The sequence below is a fragment of the Rhipicephalus sanguineus genome, chromosome 4, assembly GCF_013339695.2.
Source record: "Rhipicephalus sanguineus isolate Rsan-2018 chromosome 4, BIME_Rsan_1.4, whole genome shotgun sequence".
Classification (NCBI taxonomy): Eukaryota; Metazoa; Arthropoda; class Arachnida; order Ixodida; family Ixodidae; genus Rhipicephalus; species Rhipicephalus sanguineus.
The window spans coordinates 3106336-3129366 of NC_051179.1; the positions used below are offsets into that span (position 1 = coordinate 3106336).

Below are 23031 nucleotides of genomic sequence, written 5' to 3' on the forward strand. Positions count from 1 at the left end.
GGTGGTAACATGAAAATCATGACACGCGTGCAATGCACGTCATGATTTACATGCCACGCTCATGACGCACTCGCGGCCGTTTCGCTAGGTTGATATACACCAAAATTGGTATTGCGCGATGTGACTGTATGAAGAACATGAATAACAGGTGGTGACATGAAAACCATGACATGCATGTCATGTATGTCATGCTTTACGTGCCACGCTCATGGTGCATTCGCGGCCGTTTCGCTGGCTTGATATACACCAAAATTGGTATTGCGCGACGCGACTGTATGAAAAACGTAAGTTAGAGGTGGTAACATGAAAATCATGACACGCGTGTCATGCACGACATAATTTACATGCCACGCTCATGACCCACTCGCGGCCGTTTCGCTAGGTTGATATACACCAAACTTGGTATTGCGCAATGTGACTATGAAGAACATGAATAACAGGTGGTAACATGAAAACCATGACATGCATGTCATGTATGTCATGCTTTACGTGCCACGCTCATGGTGCATTCGCGGCCGTTTCGCTGGCTTGATATACACCAAAATTGGTATTGCGCGACGCGACTGTATGACGAACGTAAATTAGAGGTGGTAACATGAAAATCATGACACGCGTGTCATGCACGTCATGATTTACATGCCACGCTCATGACGCACTCGCGGCCGTTTCGCTAGGTTGATATACACCAAAATTGGTATTGCGCGATGTGACTGTATGAAGAACATGAATAACAGGTGGTGACATGAAAACCATGACATGCATGTCATGTATGTCATGCTTTACGTGCCATGCTCATGGTGCATTCGCGGCCGTTTCGCTGGCTTGATATACACCAAAATTGGTATTGCGCGACGCGACTGTATGAAGAACGTAAGTTAGAGGTGGTAACATGAAAATCATGACACGCGTGTCATGCACGACATAATTTACATGCCACGCTCATGACGCACTCGCGGCCGTTTCGCTAGGTTGATATACACCAAAATTGATATTGCGCGATGTGACTGTATGAAGAACATGAATAACAGGTGGTGACATGAAAACCATGACATGCATGTCATGTATGTCATGATTTACATGCCGCGCTCATGGTGCATTCGCGGCCGTTTCGCTGGCTTGATATACACCAAAATTGGTATTGCGCGACGCGACTGTATGACGAACGTAAATTAGAGGTGGTAACGTGAAAATCATGACACGCGTGTCATGCACGTCATGATTTACATGCCACGCTCATGACGCACTCGCGGCCGTTTCGCTAGGTTGATATACACCAAAATTGGTATTGCGCGATGTGACTGTATGAAGAACATGAATAACAGGTGGTGACATGAAAGCCATGACATGCATGTCATGTATGTCATGCTTTACGTGCCACGCTCATGGTGCATTCGCGGCCGTTTCGCTGGCTTGATATACACCAAAATTGGTATTGCGCGACGCGACTGTATGAAAAACGTAAGTTAGAGGTGGTAACATGGAAATCATGACACGCGTGTCATGCACGACATAATTTACATGCCACGCTCATGACCCACTCGCGCCCGTTTCGCTAGGTTGATATACACCAAACTTGGTATTGCGCAATGTGACTATGAAGAACATGAATAACAGGCGGTAACATGAAAACCATGACATGCATGTCATGTATGTCATGATTTACATGCCGCGCTCATGGTGCATTCGCGGCCGTTTCGCTGGCTTGATATACACCAAAATTAATATTGCGCGACGCGAATGTATGACGAACGTAAATTAGAGGTGGTAACATGAAAATCATGACACGCGTGTCATGCACGTCATGATTTACATGCCACGCTCATGACGCACTCGCGGCGCTAGGTTGATATACACCAAAATTGATATTGCGCGATGTGATTGTATGAAGAACATGAATAACAGGTGGTGACATGAAAACCATGACATGCATGTCATGTATGTCATGCTTTACGTGCCGCGCTCATGGTGCATTCGCGGCCGTTTTGCTGGCTTGATATACACCAAAATTGGTATTGCGCGACGCGACTGTATGACGAACGTAAATTAGAGGTGGTAACATGAAAATCATGACACGCGTGTCATGCACGTCATGATTTACATGCCACGCTCATGACGCACTGGCGGCCGTTTCGCTAGGTTGATATACACCAAAATTGATATTGCGCGATGTGACTGTATGAAGAACATGAATAACAGGTAGTGACATGAAAACCATGACATGCATGTCATGTATGTCATGCTTTACGTGCCATGCTCATGGTGCATTCGCGGCCGTTTCGCTGGCTTGATATACACCAAACTTGGTATTGCGCAACGCGACTGTATGACGAACGTAAATTAGAGGTGGTAACATGAAAATCATGACACGCGTGTCATGCACGTCATGATTTACGTGCCACGCTCATGACGCACTCGCGGCCGTTTCGCTAGGTTGATATACACCAAAATTGATATTGCGCGATGTGACTGTATGAAGAACATGAATAACAGGTGGTGACATGAAAACCATGACATGCATGTCATGTATGTCATGCTTTACGTGCCACGCTCATGGTGCATTCGCGGCCGTTTCGCTGGCTTGATATACACCAAACTTGGTATTGCGCGACGCGACTGTATGACGAACGTAAATTAGAGGTGGTAACATGAAAATCATGACACGCGTGTCATGCACGTCATGATTTACATGCCACGCTCATGACGCACTGGCGGCCGTTTCGCTAGGTTGATATACACCAAAATTGATATTGCGCGATGTGACTGTATGAAGAACATGAATAACAGGTGGTGACATGAAAACCATGACATGCATGTCATGTATGTCATGCTTTACGTGCCACGCTCATGGTGCATTCGCGGCCGTTTCGCTGGCTTGATATACACCAAACTTGGTATTGCGCGACGCGAATGTATGACGAACGTAAATTAGAGGTGGTAACATGAAAATCATGACACGAGTGTCATGCACGTCATGATTTACATGCCACGCTCATGACGCACTCGCGGCGCTAGGTTGATATACACCAAAATTGATATTGCGCGATGTGATTGTATGAAGAACATGAATAACAGGTGGTAACATGAAAACCATGACATGCATGTCATGTATGTCATGATTTACATGCCGCGCTCATGGTGCATTCGCGGCCGTTTCGCTGGCTTGATATACACCAAAATTGGTATTGCGCGACGCGACTGTATGACGAACGTATATTAGAGGTGGTAACATGAAAATCATGACACGCGTGTCATGCACGACATAATTTACATGCCACGCTCATGACCCACTCGCGCCCGTTTCGCTAGGTTGATATACACCAAACTTGGTATTGCGCAATGTGACTATGAAGAACATGAATAACAGGTGGTAACATGAAAACCATGACATGCATGTCATGTCCGTCATGATTTACATGCCGCGCTCATGGTGCATTCGCGGCCGTTTCGCTGGCTTGATATACACCAAAATTAATATTGCGCGACGCGAATGTATGACGAACGTAAATTAGAGGTGGTAACATGAAAATCATGACACGCGTGTCATGCACGTCATGATTTACATGCCACGCTCATGACGCACTCGCGGCGCTAGGTTGATATACACCAAAATTTATATTGCGCGATGTGATTGTATGAAGAACATGAATAACAGGTGGTGACATGAAAACCATGACATGCATGTCATGTATGTCATGCTTTACGTGCCACGCTCATGGTGCATTCGCGGCCGTTTTGCTGGCTTGATATACACCAAAATTGGTATTGCGCGACGCGACTGTATGACGAACGTAAATTAGAGGTGGTAACATGAAAATCATGACACGCGTGTCGTGCACGACATAATTTACATGCCACGCTCATGACGCACTCGCGGCCGTTTCGCTAGGTTGATATACACCAAAATTGATATTGCGCGATGTGACTGTATGAAGAACATGAATAACAGGTGGTGACATGAAAACCATGACATGCATGTCATGTATGTCATGCTTTACGTACCACGCTCATGGTGCATTCGCGGCCGTTTCGCTGGCTTGATATACACCAAAATTGGTATTGCGCGACGCGACTGTATGAAGAACGTAAGTTAGAGGTGGTAACATGAAAATCATGACACGCGTGTCATGCACGACATAATTTACATGCCACGCTCATGACGCACTCGCGGCCGTTTCGCTAGGTTGATATACACGAAAATTGATATTGCGCGATGTGACTGTATGAAGAACATGAATAACAGGTGGTGACATGAAAACCATGACATGCATGTCATGTATGTCATGCTTTACGTGCCACGCTCATGGTGCATTCGCGGCCGTTTCGCTGGCTTGATATACACCAAAATTGGTATTGCGCGACGCGACTGTATGACGAACGTAAATTAGAAATGGTAACATGAAAATCATGACACGCGTGTCATGCACGTCATGATTTACATGCCACGCTCATGACGCACTCGCGGCCGTTTCGCTAGGTTGATATACACCAAATTGGTATTGCGCGATGTGACTGTATGAAGAACATGAATAACAGGTGGTGACATGAAAACCATGACATGCATGTCATGTATGTTATGCTTTACGTGCCACGCTAATAGTGCATTCGCGGCCGTTTCGCTGGCTTGATATACACCAAAATTGGTATTGCGCGACGCGACTGTATGACGAACGTAAATTAGAGGTGGTAACATGAAAATCATGACACGCCTGTCATGCACGTCATGATTCACATGCCACGCTCATGACGCACTCGCGGCCGTTTCGCAAGGTTGATATACACCAAAATTGGTATTGCGCGATGTGACTGTATGAAGAACATGAATAACAGGTGGTGACATGAAAACCATGACATGCATGTCATGTATGTCATGCTTTACGTGCCACGCTAATGGTGCATTCGCGGCCGTTTCGCTGGCTTGATTACACCAAAATTGGTATTGCGCGACGCGACTGTATGAAGAACGTAAGTTAGAGGTGGTAACATGAAAATCATGACACGCGTGTCATGCACGACATAATTTACATGCCACGCTCATGACCCACTCGCGGCCGTTTCGCTAGGTTGATATACACCAAACTTGGTATTGCGCAATGTGACTATGAAGAACATGAATAACAGGTGGTAACATGAAAACCATGACATGCATGTCATGTATATCATGATTTACATGCCGCGCTCATGGTGCATTCGCGGCCGTTTCGCTGGCTTGATATACACCAAAATTGGTATTGCGCGACGCGAATGTATGACGAACGTAAATTAGAGGTGGTAACATGAAAATCATGACACGCGTGTCATGCACGACATAATTTACATGCCACGCTCATGACGCACTCGCGGCCGTTTCGCTAGGTTGATATACACCAAAATTGGTATTGCGCGATGTGACTGTATGAAGAACATGAATAACAGGTGGTGACATGAAAACCATGACATGCATGTCATCTATGTCATGCTTTACGTGCCACGCTCGTGGTGCATTCGCGGCCGTTTCGCTGGCTTGATATACACCAAAATTGGAATTGCGCGACGCGACTGTATGACGAACGTAAATTAGAGGTGGTAACATGAAAATCATGACACGCGTGTCATGCACGTCATGATTTACATGCCACGCTCATGACCCTCTCGCGGCCGTTTCGCTAGGTTGATATACACCAAACTTGGTATTGCGCAATGTGACTATGAAGAACATGAATAACAGGTGGTAACATGAAAACCATGACATGCATGTCATGTATGTCATGATTTACATGCCGCGCTCATGGTGCATTCGCGGCCGCTTCGCTGGCTTGATATACACCAAAATTGGTATTGCGCGACACGAATGCATGACGAACGTAAATTAGAGGTGGTAACATGAAAATCATGACACGCGTGTCATGCACGTCATGATTTACATGCCACGCTCATGACGCACTCGCGGCCATTTCGCTACGTTGATATACACCAAAATTGGTATTGCGCGATGTGACTGTATGAAGAACATGAATAACAGGTGGTGACATGAAAACCATGACATGCATGTCATGTATGTCATGATTTACATGCCGCGCTCATGGTGCATCGCGGCCGTTTCGCTGGCTTGATATACACCAAAATTGATATTGCGCGATGTGACTGTATGAAGAACATGAATAACAGGTGGTGACATGAAAACCATGACATGCATGTCATTTATGTCATGCTTTACGTGCCACGCTCGTGGTGCATTCGCGGCCGTTTCGCTGGCTTGATATACACCAAAATTGGTATTGCGCGACGCGGCTGTATGATGAACGTAAATTAGAGGTGGTAACATGAAAATCATGACACGCGTGTCATGCACGTCATGATTTACATGCCACGCTCATGACGCACTCGCGGCCGTTTCGCTAGGTTGATATACACCAAAATTGGTATTGCGCGATGTGACTGTATGAAGAACATGAATAACAGGTGGTGACATGAAAACCATGACATGCATGTCATGTATGTCATGCTTTACGTGCCACGCTCATGGTGCATTCGCGGCCGTTTCGCTGGCTTGATATACACCAAAATTGGTATTGCGCGACGCGACTGTATGAAGAACGTAAGTTAGAGGTGGTAACATGAAAATCATGACACGCGTGTCATGCACGACATAATTTACATGCCACGCTCATGACGCACTCGCGGCCGTTTCGCTAGGTTGATATACACCAAAATTGATATTGCGCGATGTGACTGTATGAAGAACATGAATAACAGGTGGTGACATGAAAACCATGACATGCATGTCATGTATGTCATGATTTACAAGCCGCGCTCATGGTGCATTCGCGGCCGTTTCGCTGGCTTGATATACACCAAAATTGGTATTGCGCGACGCGACTGTATGACGAACGTAAATTAGAGGTGGTAACATGAAAATCATGACACGCGTGTCATGCACGACATAATTTACATGCCGCGCTCATGACGCACTCGCGGCCGTTTCGCTAGGTTGATATACACCAAAATTGATATTGCGCGATGTGACTGTATGAAGAACATGAATAACAGGTGGTGACATGAAAACCATGACATGCATGTCATGTATGTCATGCTTTACGTGCCACGCTCGTGGTGCATTCGCGGCCGTTTCGCTGGCTTGATATACACCAAAATTGGTATTGCGCGACGCGACTGTATGACGAACGTAAATTAGAGGTGATAACATGAAAATCATGACACGCGTGTCATGCACGTCATGATTTACATGCCACGCTCATGACGCACTCGCGGCCGTTTCGCTAGGTTGATATACACCAAAATTGGTATTGCGCGATGTGACTGTATGAAGAACATGAATAACAGGTGGTGACATGAAAACCATGACATGCATGTCATGTATGTCATGATTTACGTGACACGCTCATGGTGCATTCGCGGCCGTTTCGCTGGCTTGATATACACCAAAATTGGTATTGCGCGACGCGACTGTATGAAAAACGTAAGTTAGAGGTGGTAACATGGAAATCATGACACGCGTGTCATGCACGACATAATTTACATGCCACGCTCATGACCCACTCGCGCCCGTTTCGCTAGGTTGATATACACCAAACTTGGTATTGCGCAATGTGACTATGAAGAACATGAATAACAGGTGGTAACATGAAAACCATGACATGCATGTCATGTATGTCATGATTTACATGCCGCGCTCATGGTGCATTCGCGGCCGTTTCGCTGGCTTGATATACACCAAAATTAATATTGCGTGACGCGAATGTATGACGAACGTAAATTAGAGGTGGTAACATGAAAATCATGACACGCGTGTCATGCACGTCATGATTTACATGCCACGCTCATGACGCACTCGCGGCGCTAGGTTGATATACACCAAAATTGATATTGCGCGATGTGATTGTATGAAGAACATGAATAACAGGTGGTGACATGAAAACCATGACATGCATGACATGTATGTCATGCTTTACGTGCCACGCTCATGGTGCATTCGCGGCCGTTTTGCTGGCTTGATATACACCAAAATTGGTATTGCGCGACGCGACTGTATGACGAACGTAAATTAGAGGTGGTAACATGAAAATCATGACACGCGTGTCATGCACGTCATGATTTACATGCCACGCTCATGACGCACTGGCGGCCGTTTCGCTAGGTTGATATACACCAAAATTGATATTGCGCGATGTGACTGTATGAAGAACATGAATAACAGGTAGTGACATGAAAACCATGACATGCATGTCATGTATGTCATGCTTTACGTGCCACGCTCATGGTGCATTCGCGGCCGTTTCGCTGGCTTGATATACACCAAACTTGGTATTGCGCGACGCGACTGTATGAAGAACGTAAATTAGAGGTGGTAACATGAAAATCATGACACGCGTGTCATGCACGTCATGATTTACATGCCACGCTCATGACGCACTCGCGGCCGTTTCGCTAGGTTGATATACACCAAAATTGATATTGCGCGATGTGACTGTATGAAGAACATGAATAACAGGTGGTAACATGAAAACCATGACATGCATGTGATGATTTACATGCCATGGTCATGATGCGCTCGCGGCCGTTTCTCTCGCTTGATATACACCAAAACTGGTATTGCGCAACGTGACTGTATGACAAACATATATGACAGGTGGTAACTTGAAAATTATGATATGCATATCATTTACGGCATGATTTGCATGCCACGCTCATTGTCCGATCGCGGCCGTTTCGCTAGCTTGATATACACTAAAATTGGCATTGCGTGACGCGAATGTATGACGAACATAAATGACAGGTGGTAACATGAAAACCATAACATGCATGTCATGTATGGCATGATTTACATGCCCCGCTCATGGTGGACTCGCGGCCATTTCGCTCGTTTGATATACACCAAAATTGGTATTGTGCGATGTGACTGTATGACGAACATAAATGACAGGTCCTAACATGCGAATTATGTATGTCATGTACGGTATGATTTACATGACACTGTTATGGTGCGCTTCCGGCCGTTTAGATAAGTGGATATATACCAAAATTGGTGTGGCATGACAGGAGTGCGTGATGAACATAAATAAACGGTCATGCAGTGTATATACCAGAATATACGTTTCATTGGCATGGTATATACCACATTGTGCATGCACGCGTGCAAGGCAAACATGCGATATATGGTGAACTAGATGTCATGGCATGAACGATTTCATTTGGCTCAAAAATAAACAAAGCGATGTATGCACCTCTTTGCTGGCTGCTCCGCATTACATCGATTCCCACAGTGCGTGGGATCTGCCGGATTTTTATTGTTCTGTTCTCTATGAAATGTAGGACAGTTGATAAGTTGAGTCAGGAAAGCTACGTGATTTACAGCGCTTTAGCGCCACGGAGACGTTCAACGCGTACGCACTTGTTCTTGCTCCAGTAACAGAATAAAAAGGTAAGAGTTTAGCACAGAGCTTTGATTGATTACGTGCACGACAGTGATGCAACAAAGGTCCGGTTATTACAGCGAAAGCTGAATAAGAGGCTGGGTCCGAGCTAGTTGGTACACTGACATTATGGAACCGTTAAGCGCTCAAAGACGGGAACAAGAAGACGACACACAGAGCGCTACTTCCAACTGATGTTTATTGCAACACAAAAAGTCCATATATGTAGTCTCTTCACTCAGAAATGGCTACTGCGCATGTTTGAGAGCTGAGCTATCAGCTTCTCTCTTATTCCTACACTCTCCTCTCTCCCTTTTTTTCTTTTTTTCCCGCTAACGATAACAGGCTTTGTTAGCGCGCGCATGGTAACTGGGCGGTACAGAAAGAGCACTTGAATCACACCAAGCATTTCTTTAACAAGAATCATAAAGGCAAAACCAATAGGGTGAAAAGGTGACGTACCAAAAATGAACAAGGGTATTACAAATGCTGGCCAGCATAAATGAACAGGAATGAAAAACAAATGCGGCTAAACAATGGAAGTCGTCAAAAGGTATAAACGGTATGAAAACAGAAGTCGTGAGAAGGTAAAACAGCATAAAAAGATGTAAAAAGATATAAAAAAGGACCTTTAAAAGGTTAAAAACCTAAAACGTAAGAGCAAAACTAAGTAAAAGTCACTGGTTTTGCAAAAACGCCAGCTCTTTCTTCGAAAGCGATACAGACGGCATGCTAACACAACTGGGTCCGAGGTGTTCTATGCATGATGCCTCATGAATTTCCCGAGCAATCTGGTCTCGGTATTTCCTGATCACGACAGTCTGGTCAAGAGAGGCAGAACAAGCGCAAGTTGCACAATGTAAGGCCATGTTGCTGCCTGACTTTTGCTTCAAATTGCTTCTACCTTTTCTACCTTTTGCTTCCTGCCGCCATGAATAACGCACTCATGAGGTCGTGTTCCCATCAGATTCCCCAAAGTTTTGCCTCTCAAATCAATCGACTAAAAGTAGCTGGATTTCCTGAGTTTCTTCTATGTGACCTTGCTGAAACCTTGTTGCGCAAGCTCAAGAAAACTAGTGATGTGCCTCGGAAAAACACCGACAAGACAAAAACTGTCATTCCGTACGTACACCAGGTGTCCCATAGGATAAAGAAGGCAGCAGGACGCGCAGGTGTCAGGGTGGTGTTCTCCGCCCCCAACAAACTTGGAGGCCTGTGCAAGCGTGTGAACGTGAGCAGCGAAAAGCCTGACATATGCAGCAAGAAACACGCCACGAGGTTCGTGTCCTGCAAATGCAGAGTCGTGTATAAGGTTCCGCTCTCATGTGGACGTTTTTACATCGGCCAAACTGGCCGATGTATCAATGATCGCCTACGAGAACATGCCAACAATTTGAAGCAAAAGTCAGGCAGCAACATGGCCTTACATTGTGCAACTTGCGGTTGTTCTGCCTTTCTTGACCAGACTGTCGTGATCAGGAAATACCGAGACCAGATTGCTCGGGAAATTCATGAGGCATCATGCATAGAACAGCTCGGACCCAGTTGTGTTAGCATGCCATCTGTATCGCTTTCGAAGAAAGAGCTGGCGTTTTTGCAAAACCAGTGACTTATACTTAGTTTTGCTCTTACGTTTTAGGTTTTTCACCTTTTAAAGGTCCTTTTTTATATCTTTTTACATCTTTTTATGCTGTTTTACCTTCTCACGACTTCTGTTTTCATACCGTTTATACCTTTTGACGACTTCCATTGTTTAGCCGCATTTGTTTTTTCATTCCTGTTCATTTATGCTGGCCAGCATTTGTAATACCCTTGTTCATTTTTGGTACGTCACCTTTTCACCCTATTGGTTTTGCCTTTATGATTCTTGTTAAAGAAATGCTTGGTGTGATTCAAGTGCTCTTTCTGTACCGCCCAGTTACCATGCGCGCGCTAACAAAGCCTGTTATCGTTAGCGGGAAAAAAAGAAAAAAAGGGAGAGAGGAGAGTGTAGGAATAAGAGAGAAGCTGATAGCTCAGCTCTCAAACATGCGCAGTAGCCATTTCTGAGTGAAGAGACTACATATATGGCGTTTTTGTGTTGCAATAAACATCAGTTGGAAGTAGCGCTCTGTGTGTCGTCTTCTTGTTCCCGTCTTTGTGCGCATAACGGTTCCATAATGACTGCGAAAGCTGTTATGAGATCACAACAAGGGCCGTTTTTAGCGCCGTAGTTGTCCGCCGCCGCCGGTGTCCGTAACCACTATCGCTCGAAATAAGAAAAAAAAAACGAAATAAGAAAAAATTTCCAGCATGGAACGAGGCTCGAACCTGGGCCCTCTGCGTGGGAGCCCAGTGTTCTACCTCGGAGCCATGCCGGTGCATGAAACTGCGCTGCAAAAAGACCGTATGCAGGCTTCATGTCGCGAAGGAACCACATTAACACATGTAATGTAGCGTGGTAGAAGAGTAAAATAACAACCAAGCGTCAGACAACGCGAATTTTGTAACCAGGCGTCACACAATGCGAATTGCGCAACGAGTGGGTTGTTGAATGCTTCCAACCCATTAGAAAGGGCTCTCTCATAATTCTTCATCGTCATCAGCCGCAGCATCAACAAAGTGCACAGAATGCCTTAAAGGTGTTTAGCGGGTACCACGATTCTCTGCGGAATGACGAAAAATGAAATAGTGGCTGCTTCCCTACTTCAAAAAATTATGATCATTTATAGCGTAGTGGGTTCCTCGCAAGTGCACTTCTATAGGTTGCCAAGGAAGCCCATAAGGCTCCCATGATGCATTTCCTCAGGGTCTCAATAAAGTTCTTTCCCTGTCTCTCTCTTTCTCACCTTGGCCTATGTTATATAGCGTGGTGGGAGAGCAAAATAAGGACCGGGCGTCACACGATGTGAATTGTGGGTCGTTTAGAGCTTCCAACCCATTACAAATGGCTCAGCCATTATTCTTCATCGTAATCAATCGTCGCATCAACAAACTGCGCGTAATGCCTTACATTTGGTAGCTCGTTTCTCCGAAGAATGACGAATGATGTCGTGGTGGGTGCTTCCCAACTTCACAAAAATTATGATTTGTGGCGTAGTGGGTACGTTGCTAGTTTACTTCTTTTAGTAGCCAGAAGAGAGTTTATAACGGGCTCTAGAAATACCGCTCTTCTAGCTTTCGCTGTGACTGTGCTGCGCTTTCCGCGCAGGCCTGGCGTTTTTTTTTTTTATGGAATAAGTGTACTTGCTTTTTTTTTTCAAACTAATAATGTCTGCTGCCTTCCATCAATTTCTAACAACTCCACACAAACGCTCAACGTAATGTAAAAAAAGGATGAGGTTTTGCGTGAAATTATACGACAGAAATGTAAGGCACGCCGTCGGCAATAATTTTGAACATTTGGGTTCTTCAAAGCGTACATAAATCTAAGCACACGGCTGGTTCTGCATAAATTTCGCCCAAAGTTAAAATTGCGCGCGGCAACTCCGTTTTATCACTGCCGTGTCATTCTGTTGTCTGTTTTCTTAAGGGACAGTTTGAGCACCGAAGTGTCAGACTTCACGTGATAGAAATATTTCGCTGTAGCGGGACCACTACAATAAAAGGACATCTTAGGCACAACTAAAGCTCATCGCATAACCGATGAGCTACAGTGCCGAAGTTATACACAACAACGCGAAAGTGCGTGGCCTAGAGCCTCGTTTTTGTTTACCAACGAGTCGCTAAAACGGAGCCTTCACACACTATTTAATGCTCCTCATGTTCTTGGGCTATGCCAAGCACACTTTAGGATGTGCTTGAACCAGAAAGCGGCACCAACACTGAAACGATTCCGGCGAACGAAGGGTACGACACCGATACACAGCCCTCTCGAAAGTCGCACTTACTGATCTTATTACAATGCGCATGCAGCCGAGCAAGCCCATTCGCTTCTGTACACCATGTTAGGTATACGCACGAGCAGTTAAACTCGCGCTAACATAACAGAATAAACCGCCATTTGAGAACGTGCAGGACGTACGCGCACATGCAAACACGACGTGGCTAGCAGACGACGCAGGGAGCAATCCACACTAGGCGCGCTTCAGCCAGTAGCCGCCAGGCGGCGACTCCGCTCGATCTCGCGGCCAATAGACCGTTTTCACGGAGAGGAAAAGCGTAGCCTCGAACTGGTGTATTTTCACCGCTTTCTCTCTCTCCACCTCGGCCGACCGCAGCCGCTGGTGTGTGCGGATTCCCGAGTTTTGCACTGCGTGGTGCGTGAGAGGTCAGCGTGTTTCCATTTTTCGACGCGCTGAAGCAATTGTGCTGCCGCAAATCGAAATGTCGGACGAGAACAGGTCGACAAGCTACCACTGCGCTGTGTTTGGCTGCGGCAACAGCTACGGAAGCCTGAAAGACTGGCAGCCAAGGCATGCGAAGTGCACAATGTTTTTAAATGACTTCGCTTCTCTCAGGTCGCACGCCTTCTTCTCCGACAAATAGTATATTATTATATGTGGTGTCTGCACTTATGGCCATTTTTCCAAGTCACCACACCAGCTTGTGATTGTGCTTGGGTGCTGGTACACTTTATCATCTGCACCAAACAGAACCAATGTCAAGGCTGGCGATTACTATACAAAATGTTTGGCCAAGAGTTGTTCTCATGAACCTCTCTGATTTCTATGCTACAGCACATGATTTACAATGCCTGCGGCTAGAAAATGTTCCATCTTAGTGCGTGCAATTTCGATATTATTGAATGAGCACTTTTCAATCTACATGACAGAAAGGCCCGCATGACATTTGTGCTTTGACGTAGGTAGGCGTTTCTAACGTTTCGTCGAGAGCACGTTCTTTCTCGACTTGTCAATTTTGTGACGATAACTGGGGTAGCGTTATGACAACCGCACTTTTTTTTTTCGCGCGGCAGCCTGGGTGTCGTGAATAATCGGCCCACGTTCGTTAAAGCCAGGTCGTTACCTGGACACGTGCGCTCGTCGTAATGCTTCTGAAATACTCGCCAGAAAACAAATTGACAAAATGTTACTAAAAACGAGCGCCCTTTCGGCGTATCGCTAGTGGCGGCGGCTCGCGCCGAAGCGAACTTACGCCATGCCACGCTTCCAGATGTGCAACAGGCTTATTTTTATTTTATCATCGGTGTTGTTTCTACGCCGAATTTTGAGCTCACACGTCGTACTTCTAAGCTACGACGGCGACACGAATAAACACAGGCATCGGTGTTTGTGCTCCTGTCGTTCCGTGAACATTGTATTGCAACGTGCCAAGCGGAACCAAAACGGTCTGTAAGGGATTAGAGTTACGTTGAACTTGAATAATCACGGCACGGAAACCCGGAGCCATCTTAAACACTAATGTGCGCACCTAGCGCGCAGCCGGACAATGGCCTACGTGTTCGCTCGTCTCCATTTACGTTTATCCGATTATACTTCGGCAGTTGTCCTAAATGTTAACGCTCTTTTATAGTGATTATTCCAAGAACCTCACCCGGCCAGCTATAACAAAACATACAAAGCAATTACCAATTTACACATGCTGCTTAAGAACTGCACTGGCATTATTCTCATCGTCGGCGCTGCTGCGGGAACGTCTCGTGGGCCGCCGCTGCTTGCTGTTTCAGCCATTTTGAAGCTGAAAGCTTAGCGATTATTTATCAGCGCCTTTACACTCGAAAAGCGTTGCCCTGTTTTGCCCGTGTACCGCGAAGAACAGCAATACCTTGTGAACCGAGCGCATAAGCTGCATACACCGCCGCGGAACCCCACACACCGGAAGGGCGGCGAAACGTCGCAGACGATAGAAGGCGCTGCGGCGGTGGAGTGCTTTAAAAATGGCAGCCTCCTTGTGAAATTGGTGTATAGCCGCAAAAGTAATTATCTGGGACGCGCACAAGCGGCAAATCGCACGTGCGCAAATGAGGCGTCTGCTACGCGACCCATCAGCGCTTCCAACGGCCGCCGCTACGCGGCTTTCAGTGGCGCCCCTATAGGCGCTGCGCATCGCGGATACTCGGGGATCTCTTTCTGTGGCAATGCAGTCAAGGCTACAGAGCCGAACCACGCCGTGCGTAACCGAATAACTAAAAATGTGCAGTTATAATTTTGAGCTGCTAATTGATAATTCCAGAAAACTATCAGTGATATTATGTCAAATAGCGTCATATTTTCGATTTCTGGGGTTTTTTTAGTTGCCGCGTTCCCCACTGGCGCCGCATTGGCTCTCTTCCTCCATCATTCTTCAGAAAAAAAATGGCCTCCGCGTCGCCTGTGCTGGTAGGGTGGCTAGAATGACTAGGGTGACTAGAGCCACCCTAGTGCTGGCTTCTTCCTCCGGTTGCTGGCCAATTGGCTCGCCGCACAGGATATTCAAGAAGCTTGAGTACCAAAAGCTGTCGAAACAAACCAAGCAAGTGGTCTGCAACGTGTACGCCCAAGTGAGACTGACGCAACCGGGACTCTCCGTCGCTTCCGTGTTTCGTTCGGTTAGCCAGCTTACCAGCGTGAGCGAGCGTACTGTCGCACGGTTCAAGGCGGTGAAGTCCCCGAAACGTAAAAGGCTTCGTTTCGCTGCTGAATCACCAGCAAAAGTTACTGGAAAGACAAGAGTGTAGCGGTGCGATAGTTTTACCCTAATAATAATATCTGGGGTTTAACGTCCCAAAACCACGATATGATTATGAGAGACGCCGTAGTGGAGGGATCCGGAAATTTCGACCACCTGGGGTTCTTTAACGTGCACCTAAATCTAAGTACACGGGCCTCAAACATTTTCGCCTCCACCGAAAATGCAGCCGCTGCGGCCGGGATTCGGCCGGGATGCGATAGTTTTACCCTGTCTGCTCTTCGCCGGAAGGTTACATCAGTACTACATTCGCAACGAGGCGCCAACGGCAGAAAAGATCCTCAGCGAGGTAATCGGCGACACCGACATGGGGCTACCGAAGCAGCTGAGTGTCAGAACGATGCGCAGGCTTCTGAATGACATTGGATTTGCGTTTCGGAAGCGAAAACCTAACTGTGCTCTGCTGGAAAGGGACATCATCGTGAGGCGGCGGAAATATCTGCGGACCATTCAAGAAATGCGAAAGAAAAAACGGTACGTACAGTTACTGCTTCGATTTGTTGGACAGATATATAAATGTCAACGATGTCAATTAAAACACAAATGCCGCATGCAAAAATTCAGAGTTGAAAGAGTAGGAAGAGGAATGAACGATGGAAGTTCTCTTACCGCGAAATATTTAATTTTTAATTCACCCGCCCTCATGCATGTTGCCGTTCGTGATTTGTATTTTTTATGGCTTCTGCATCTGTGGTTCTTATTTGTATTTTGCCTGTTATTCTGGTTAAGCAAGCGAAGGCACAAGTACGTATCGACGTGTTTTAATGAAGTATGGATAGCTGTGAATGAAGGTATTTTGTAATTCATGTGAGTAGATACCTTCTGCGAACATTTTTTTTATTTTTGTATTTTCCAGTACCACCCGAAAACTGCAAATATCTGCCTGCCCGGTAGAATATTATTTTTATTTATTTATTTATTTATTTATTTATTTATTTATTTATTTATTTATTTATTTATTTATTTATACAGTACTGCTAGCCTCTAACTGAGGCTGTAAGCAGGAGTGGGAGTTACAAGCACTAAACGAAGTGAACAAATCAAGATACAACAGTCGTGCCACAAGAACAAGAAAAGAAAGAGCGCTCCAGAAGATTAAGATACAAAACTGTATACGCAACTTTTCAAGCACTGGTAGGCGAAAACTGATTGCAAATAGATATGACAGTATTTCTTTTCACGTAAGGAGAAAAAAAAAAGTGGAGACGCGACAGCCATGTCACGTCAACTAAAAGGGGTTAAACAAAAGGGTTATAATGCGGTCTAAAGAAAAACGAAACAAATAAGTGTAAGGCATATAGACAGCGTTCGAAACTATAATGGTCGTGAATGATCGTGAAAGCGATTACAACTGAAGAATTTGTACAAAAGAATCAGTGGTCGGACATTCCACAACGCCGGCTGGAAGGCGGTTCCACTCTCGAATTGTCTTCGGAAAAAAAAGAGTTTGCAAATGTTTCAGTGCGGCAAGAACATTCTTTTGTTTTTTTATTATGGTGGGACCGGGTGGCTCGCTTGGACACTGGTTCTATGTACGTGTGTTTATGTATACCAAGTTTATCATGGAATAGCAGGTGCATAAATTTTGATCGGTCACGTTGGCGCCTCTTTTGTAGACATTCTAGAGCTGCTTTCTTTACCAAGGCACTCGTAGAAGTGCGCCAACTATAAGAACGATATACAAACCTAGCCGCTTTCTTTTGGACAGATTCTATCTTGTTTATGTTGCATTGAGTGTATGGGTCCCAAACTATCGATGCATATTCTAATACGGGACGGACCAAAGTTTTATATGCTATTAATTTAACCTCATGTGTACATTGCCGCAAATTTCTTTTTAAATAACCAAGTTTCCGCATTGCCCTCCTCACAACTTCCGATATATGTTCATTCCATCTCAGATCCGACATTATTGTAACCCCGAGGTATTTATATCTGTTTACAAGAGCGAGAGTGTTGCCGCCTATTCTATATGAAAAACTTAATGGTAGTCGTTTTCGTGTCACAGTCATCGCAACTGATTTTTTTACGTTTATTTTCATTTGCCAATCCGTGCACCACACTGCAACTTGTGCTAAAGCGCTGTTCAGTAGAGCCTGTTCACTAGGACTGTGAATGCACATCATAGATGTGCATCATAAGTTTATTCAGTCTCAGTTGACCCCTCTCGTTAAAAACAGAAACCTGGCACATTTTTCCCTTGCTTTCGCAGGGCTATATACTACCTTGACGAGACTTGCGTGAATGCTGGGCACACCAAGGAAAAGGCGTGGGAGGACGCCACTATGTCGTCACGTGAGGACGCCTTCCGCAAGGGTCTCACAACTGGGCTTCGCGCACCGAGCGGCAAAGGTGGTCGGCTCATTGTCCTCCATGCTGGAAGCGAAAACAGCTTCGTGGATGGGGCATCTCTTGTTTTCCGGGCGAAAAAGAGCGTTACCAGTGACTACCACAGTGAAATGGATGGCCCACGCTTTGAGAGATGGTTCAAAGAACAACTTTTACCAAACATTGGGCCACGGAGCATAATTGTCATGGACAATGCTCCATACGATAGTGTTCAGCTCGAAAAGTTGCCCTCGACGTCGTCGCACAAGGCCGAGATTCAGTCTTGGTTGACTCAAAAAAACATCCCGTGGTCTAATGACCAGTTGAAGCCCGAGCTCATTCAGCTGGTTAGCCAAAACAAGCACCGTTTTTCTGGATACCAGATTGATGCCCTGGCCAAGGTTGCTGGTCATGACATTGTACGGCTTCCTCCTTACCATTGTGAATAAAACCCTATTGAAATGGTATGGAGCCAGGTCAAGACGGAACAACAGGTCGTTCACTCTTGGTGGAGTCGAAGAACTTCTGGATGAAGCCATTGCCCTTGTGACTCCAGAAAACTGGGCGCGCGACTGCTCTCATGTGGTGCGTCTTGAAGAGGAGGCCTGGGAGCAGGATGGTGCAATCGAAAGCACGCTCGGCAGCATCATAATTACTCTGGGATCTGACTCCAGCAGCTGCAGTGACAGTAGTGCCAGTGAATTGAGTGGTATCGAGGAAGTCTAGTGAACCCGGTGGGCGCTGGCTCATGTGATGCTGATTGATTGTGAGATGCTGTGTATTCCCTTTTGATGCCCAACAGCTTGGAAGCATGCTATGTCATTCTAAAAAACAGGGCGCGCAAACAAGGACACAGGAAGGAAGGACACCACAAACGGCGACTAACATAGTGACGATGTGCACTATCCGCTTACGTGAGTCTGGTTGCATGCAACGCCAAGCAATCATCTAGTATGGTTGTTGTCAGCCTGTGAATTAGTATTTTGATTGTCATTTGTGGGTGGCACTTGTACTTCACACATAAAACGGCAGCTGAGGAGTGCAAGCAGGGCTGAGTGATGCATCACATATCTTGTTTCACCCGAAAGAAATGGTAGCAAAATTTTGATTACAACTCAAGAGACTGTAAACAGCCCTTCCAAATAGCTCTTACGGGTGGATGAACTGACAAGACTGAATGAATTATAGCTCAAGAGCTGCGAGATGGAAGTGACTTCCATAAATGCATTGTCTCATCATTTGTAACTCTTTCACTCATCTGGCAAAAAAAAATACCACCATCAGTTACACTACGTACGTGGATAATAATTAGTACCCACTTGCTCATGTTTTGTTTGTCTCTTCGATTGCACATGTTAATTGCTTAAGTAAATGGGCACGTTGAGCACAAATACTTTTTCAAGTGCGTTTTTACAGGGCCAAATGACGGTCTTAAGGGAATACGTGCATAATGTACGCGTCTTCATGAAGTTTTTACTGTACATTCTAGTCAGGTACTTCATATAAGTGCTCACAGAGTCATAAATGTTTCGTTGAAAATACACGACTGTCTGGCTTTGATACATTAAGTTGGCTTGAAAGAAGGGGACACAGTATTAAAGGTTTATTCCTGTGACTGGTGTGCGTGCGTGTGTGCATTACTACTTGAGCGACTTTTTAGATTTTAGCCATCTGATTATGCAGGAAATATATAACGAAGCACCTTGTTTTAGCTGCTGCAATTTTTCGCGTAGCACAATTTATTCCTTCTGACAAATACTCGCCGTGTCCAGATTTAAAACTGTCTGCAACAGGCCGTGGTAGCCCTGTGTGTTCAAGGGGTTTCCTTGCTGGTTCAGGAATAGTGTGTGTGAATACCGGCCACAACTACGAAAATCCAAATTGTAATGTGGAGGGAAGAGGGATGGTGTAATCACCAGACTGAGTATGGCGCAGAATGTTGGCGTTGGACAAAGTTAGCTAATGAAATATGCTTTACGATGTCAGGAACTAATTATTGCTGGCGAAATGGTAGGTGACCATTTATTTTTGAACTTTAGAACCAGCGCTAATTGTGTAGACATTCAGAAAGCATGACATTTTACAGACGTGCAGGGGTTTACACGCCTTCCTGTTCTAAGTAAGTAACGTAACAAGTGCAACATACGATTGCTATCCTGAGGCGTACATAACCGGCGCCATGCAGTATCGTGAGAAATGACCGCACGCCCGTACGGTTTTAATGAAGGAGACGGAAACGGGCAGCGGTTGGGATTGAGCACAGGATTCGTGGGTTCTGCAGCGGCGCGAGGTCGCCGCTATACATGTGCTGAGCCGCGGAGCGTGTGGGCAGTGGGCCACCGATGCCTTTTGATGCCGGCGTAACTCAACGCGATCCAAACTGAATTTCACTTCCCGCCTCAGTATGTGCGAGCTGCTCTTCGGTATACCGCGCCCGTGCTATCTAAGCACGCTACAGGCGTCAGTTTTCAGCTCTAGATGAGTTTACGTATCAGTGCATGCCCTAAAAACTGCATCGCTGAAAATATTCACGTCATTTCTGGACGACACAGAATGGCACAGACAAATTAAGCGTAGGGAACGAAACGCCAATATGCCTGCACGCTCAATAATCGTGGTTCAACGCAATCAACCAAGGAGCACACGCGAAGATATGAACTGCAGGAAATACGCATCTGTCACGCCGAAACTGAAACCGAAACAAGTTCATCGGGGACTACTTTGGCGCAGTAACACAGAGCAGTTAGCTCCGCCCCCGTAGCTTTCCCTTCATTGCCACAGAAAGTTATCCCCGAGTATAGAAAGCCGGCGTTGGCTTGATATGTTTTCCGCTAGATGGACGTAGTTGTCCATTTTTAGAGCTGTTTAAAAGTTCGTGTGTGTTTTTAGCGGCGATGGCTATCCCGGCCTTTTTCGACGTAGTTTGATGGCCTCGCCAAAGCGCTTACAAATCGCCGAATGGGCTCGTTTTCGTCGTGACACCTGCCGAACAAAATGCGTTAAGGAGACTCCTTCCACTACATGGCATTTATGTAGTGTTTTTTTCCAAAGCAGCTGCAAGTAACATCGTGGCTTTGTGGTAGGCAGGGCTGGGCAAAGATACTTTGAAATTGTATCGCGATACGATACAAGATACTCGGGCTAGAAGTATTTGAAATACAGATACAAGATACTTCCGGAATTATTGTATCCGATACGATACTTCCCAATTGTATCTTAAGATACTTCAGTACATTTGCAAATTTGTTATTATATGTCTATATAATGAAGGAGAAAACGCCTATTTACAAAAATGTTAGCTCTAAATTTACTTAACTGCGACAAACCTTGTTTAATTTTAATGAAATATCTGTTGGTATCCCAAAAGTTCGGTCTTTCTTCCTCAAAGTATATTAGTTTAATTCTGAAAGAGCTTAAGGGGATTTTTCTTTTTACTTTTAAACATGACAGCTCTTTATACGATGCGCTGTTAGTGGTTCTTGCTTCTCACTTTTGTAACTGATGGGAGTCGCTGCTCTGCTTGCCGACCAGCTAGTGGGTTGCCATCCACGTAAAAGGTCAGTGAGAAGCCTTCGCACGATGCCAAATACTCCTGTGCAGTCTTACTATGTCCATAAACATATTGCCGGTTTCGCAATACCAAATCACCCGGCAGGTTTACAGCAACAACAACGCTGGTAGCGATGCTTTTTTGTGAGGTATCGTGTATACGTTGAGGACATAAAGTTTCAATAACTTCTAATATTCTACTTATCGGCTGGCGTGAAGCGTTCGCTAGATGTGTTTCAAGCGAAACAACGGGCGCGCGGACCATAGCCTACCGCTTCTCGGAGCGATGGCGTTTCCTTGCCGAGTGCGGTCGACAAAAATACTGCCGCACTGTGTAGCCGATGCCTAGAGCCCTAGAGTTGCGGCCGCTTATTTCATCACAGTCCGTCTGCCGGTTGTTTCGCTCGAAGCACGTTTGAGAGCGCTGCAGTACGGCAGCGCACGAGAGCAGTCATGTGGTCATATTTCGCGGGCTTTCTTTAAACGCTGGCAGAGACCACGCAGCACGTACGTTGCCTCAAAAAATTGGATCGGTCATTTTTAATGCCCTCTACAACGTAACGAAACACACTTGGCCCTACAGTGAATAATAAAAATGGTTCATAATGGATCTCAGTTAATTAACCAATTAAGTGCAATATAAAAGTACACTAACGAGCGCCAAATACGTTGCCTCAAAAAATTAGATCGGTCATTTTTAATGCCCTCTACAACGAACGAAACACACTTGGCCCTACAGTGAATAATAAAAATGGTTCATAATTGATCTTAATTAATCAATTAAGTGCAATATAAAAGTACACTAACGAGCGCCACATACGTTGCCTCAAAAAATTGGATCGGTCATTTTTAATGCCCTCTACAACGTAACGAAACACACTTGGCCCTACAGTGAATAATAAAAATGGTTCATAATGGATCTTAGTCAATTAATCAATTAAGTGCAATATAAAAGTGCTCTAACGAGCGCCACATACGTTGCCTCAAAAAATTGGATCGGTCATTTTTTAATGCCCTCTACAAAGTAACGGAACACACTTGGCCCTACAGTGAATAATAAAAATGGTTCATAATGGATCTTAGTTAATTAATCAATTAAGTGCAATATAAAAGTACACTAACGAGCGCCACATAT

The 23031-nt window shown here is 45.3% G+C and overlaps 1 protein-coding gene across 1 annotated transcript; it reads left to right on the forward strand.

The window, feature by feature from the left end:
- Positions 1-16326: 16326 nt before the first annotated feature.
- LOC119389196 (uncharacterized) lies at positions 16327-18796 on the forward strand. The gene is made up of 2 exons (XM_037656401.1): positions 16327-16493; positions 18232-18796. The coding sequence occupies exons 1-2, from the start codon at positions 16327-16329 to the stop codon at positions 18794-18796; spliced, it is 732 nt and encodes a 243-aa protein (XP_037512329.1).
- The last annotated feature ends 4235 nt before the right edge of the window (positions 18797-23031 follow it).

Excerpts from the sequence above, each read along its gene's own strand:
- LOC119389196 (XM_037656401.1), top strand. The coding sequence starts at position 16,327 with ATGGGGCTACCGAAGCAGCTGAGTGTCAGAACGATGCGCAGGCTTCTG. Across the intron at positions 16,494-18,231 it reads GAAATGCGAAAGAAAAAACG|GGCTATATACTACCTTGACG; the intron begins GTACGTACAGTT and ends TTGCTTTCGCAG.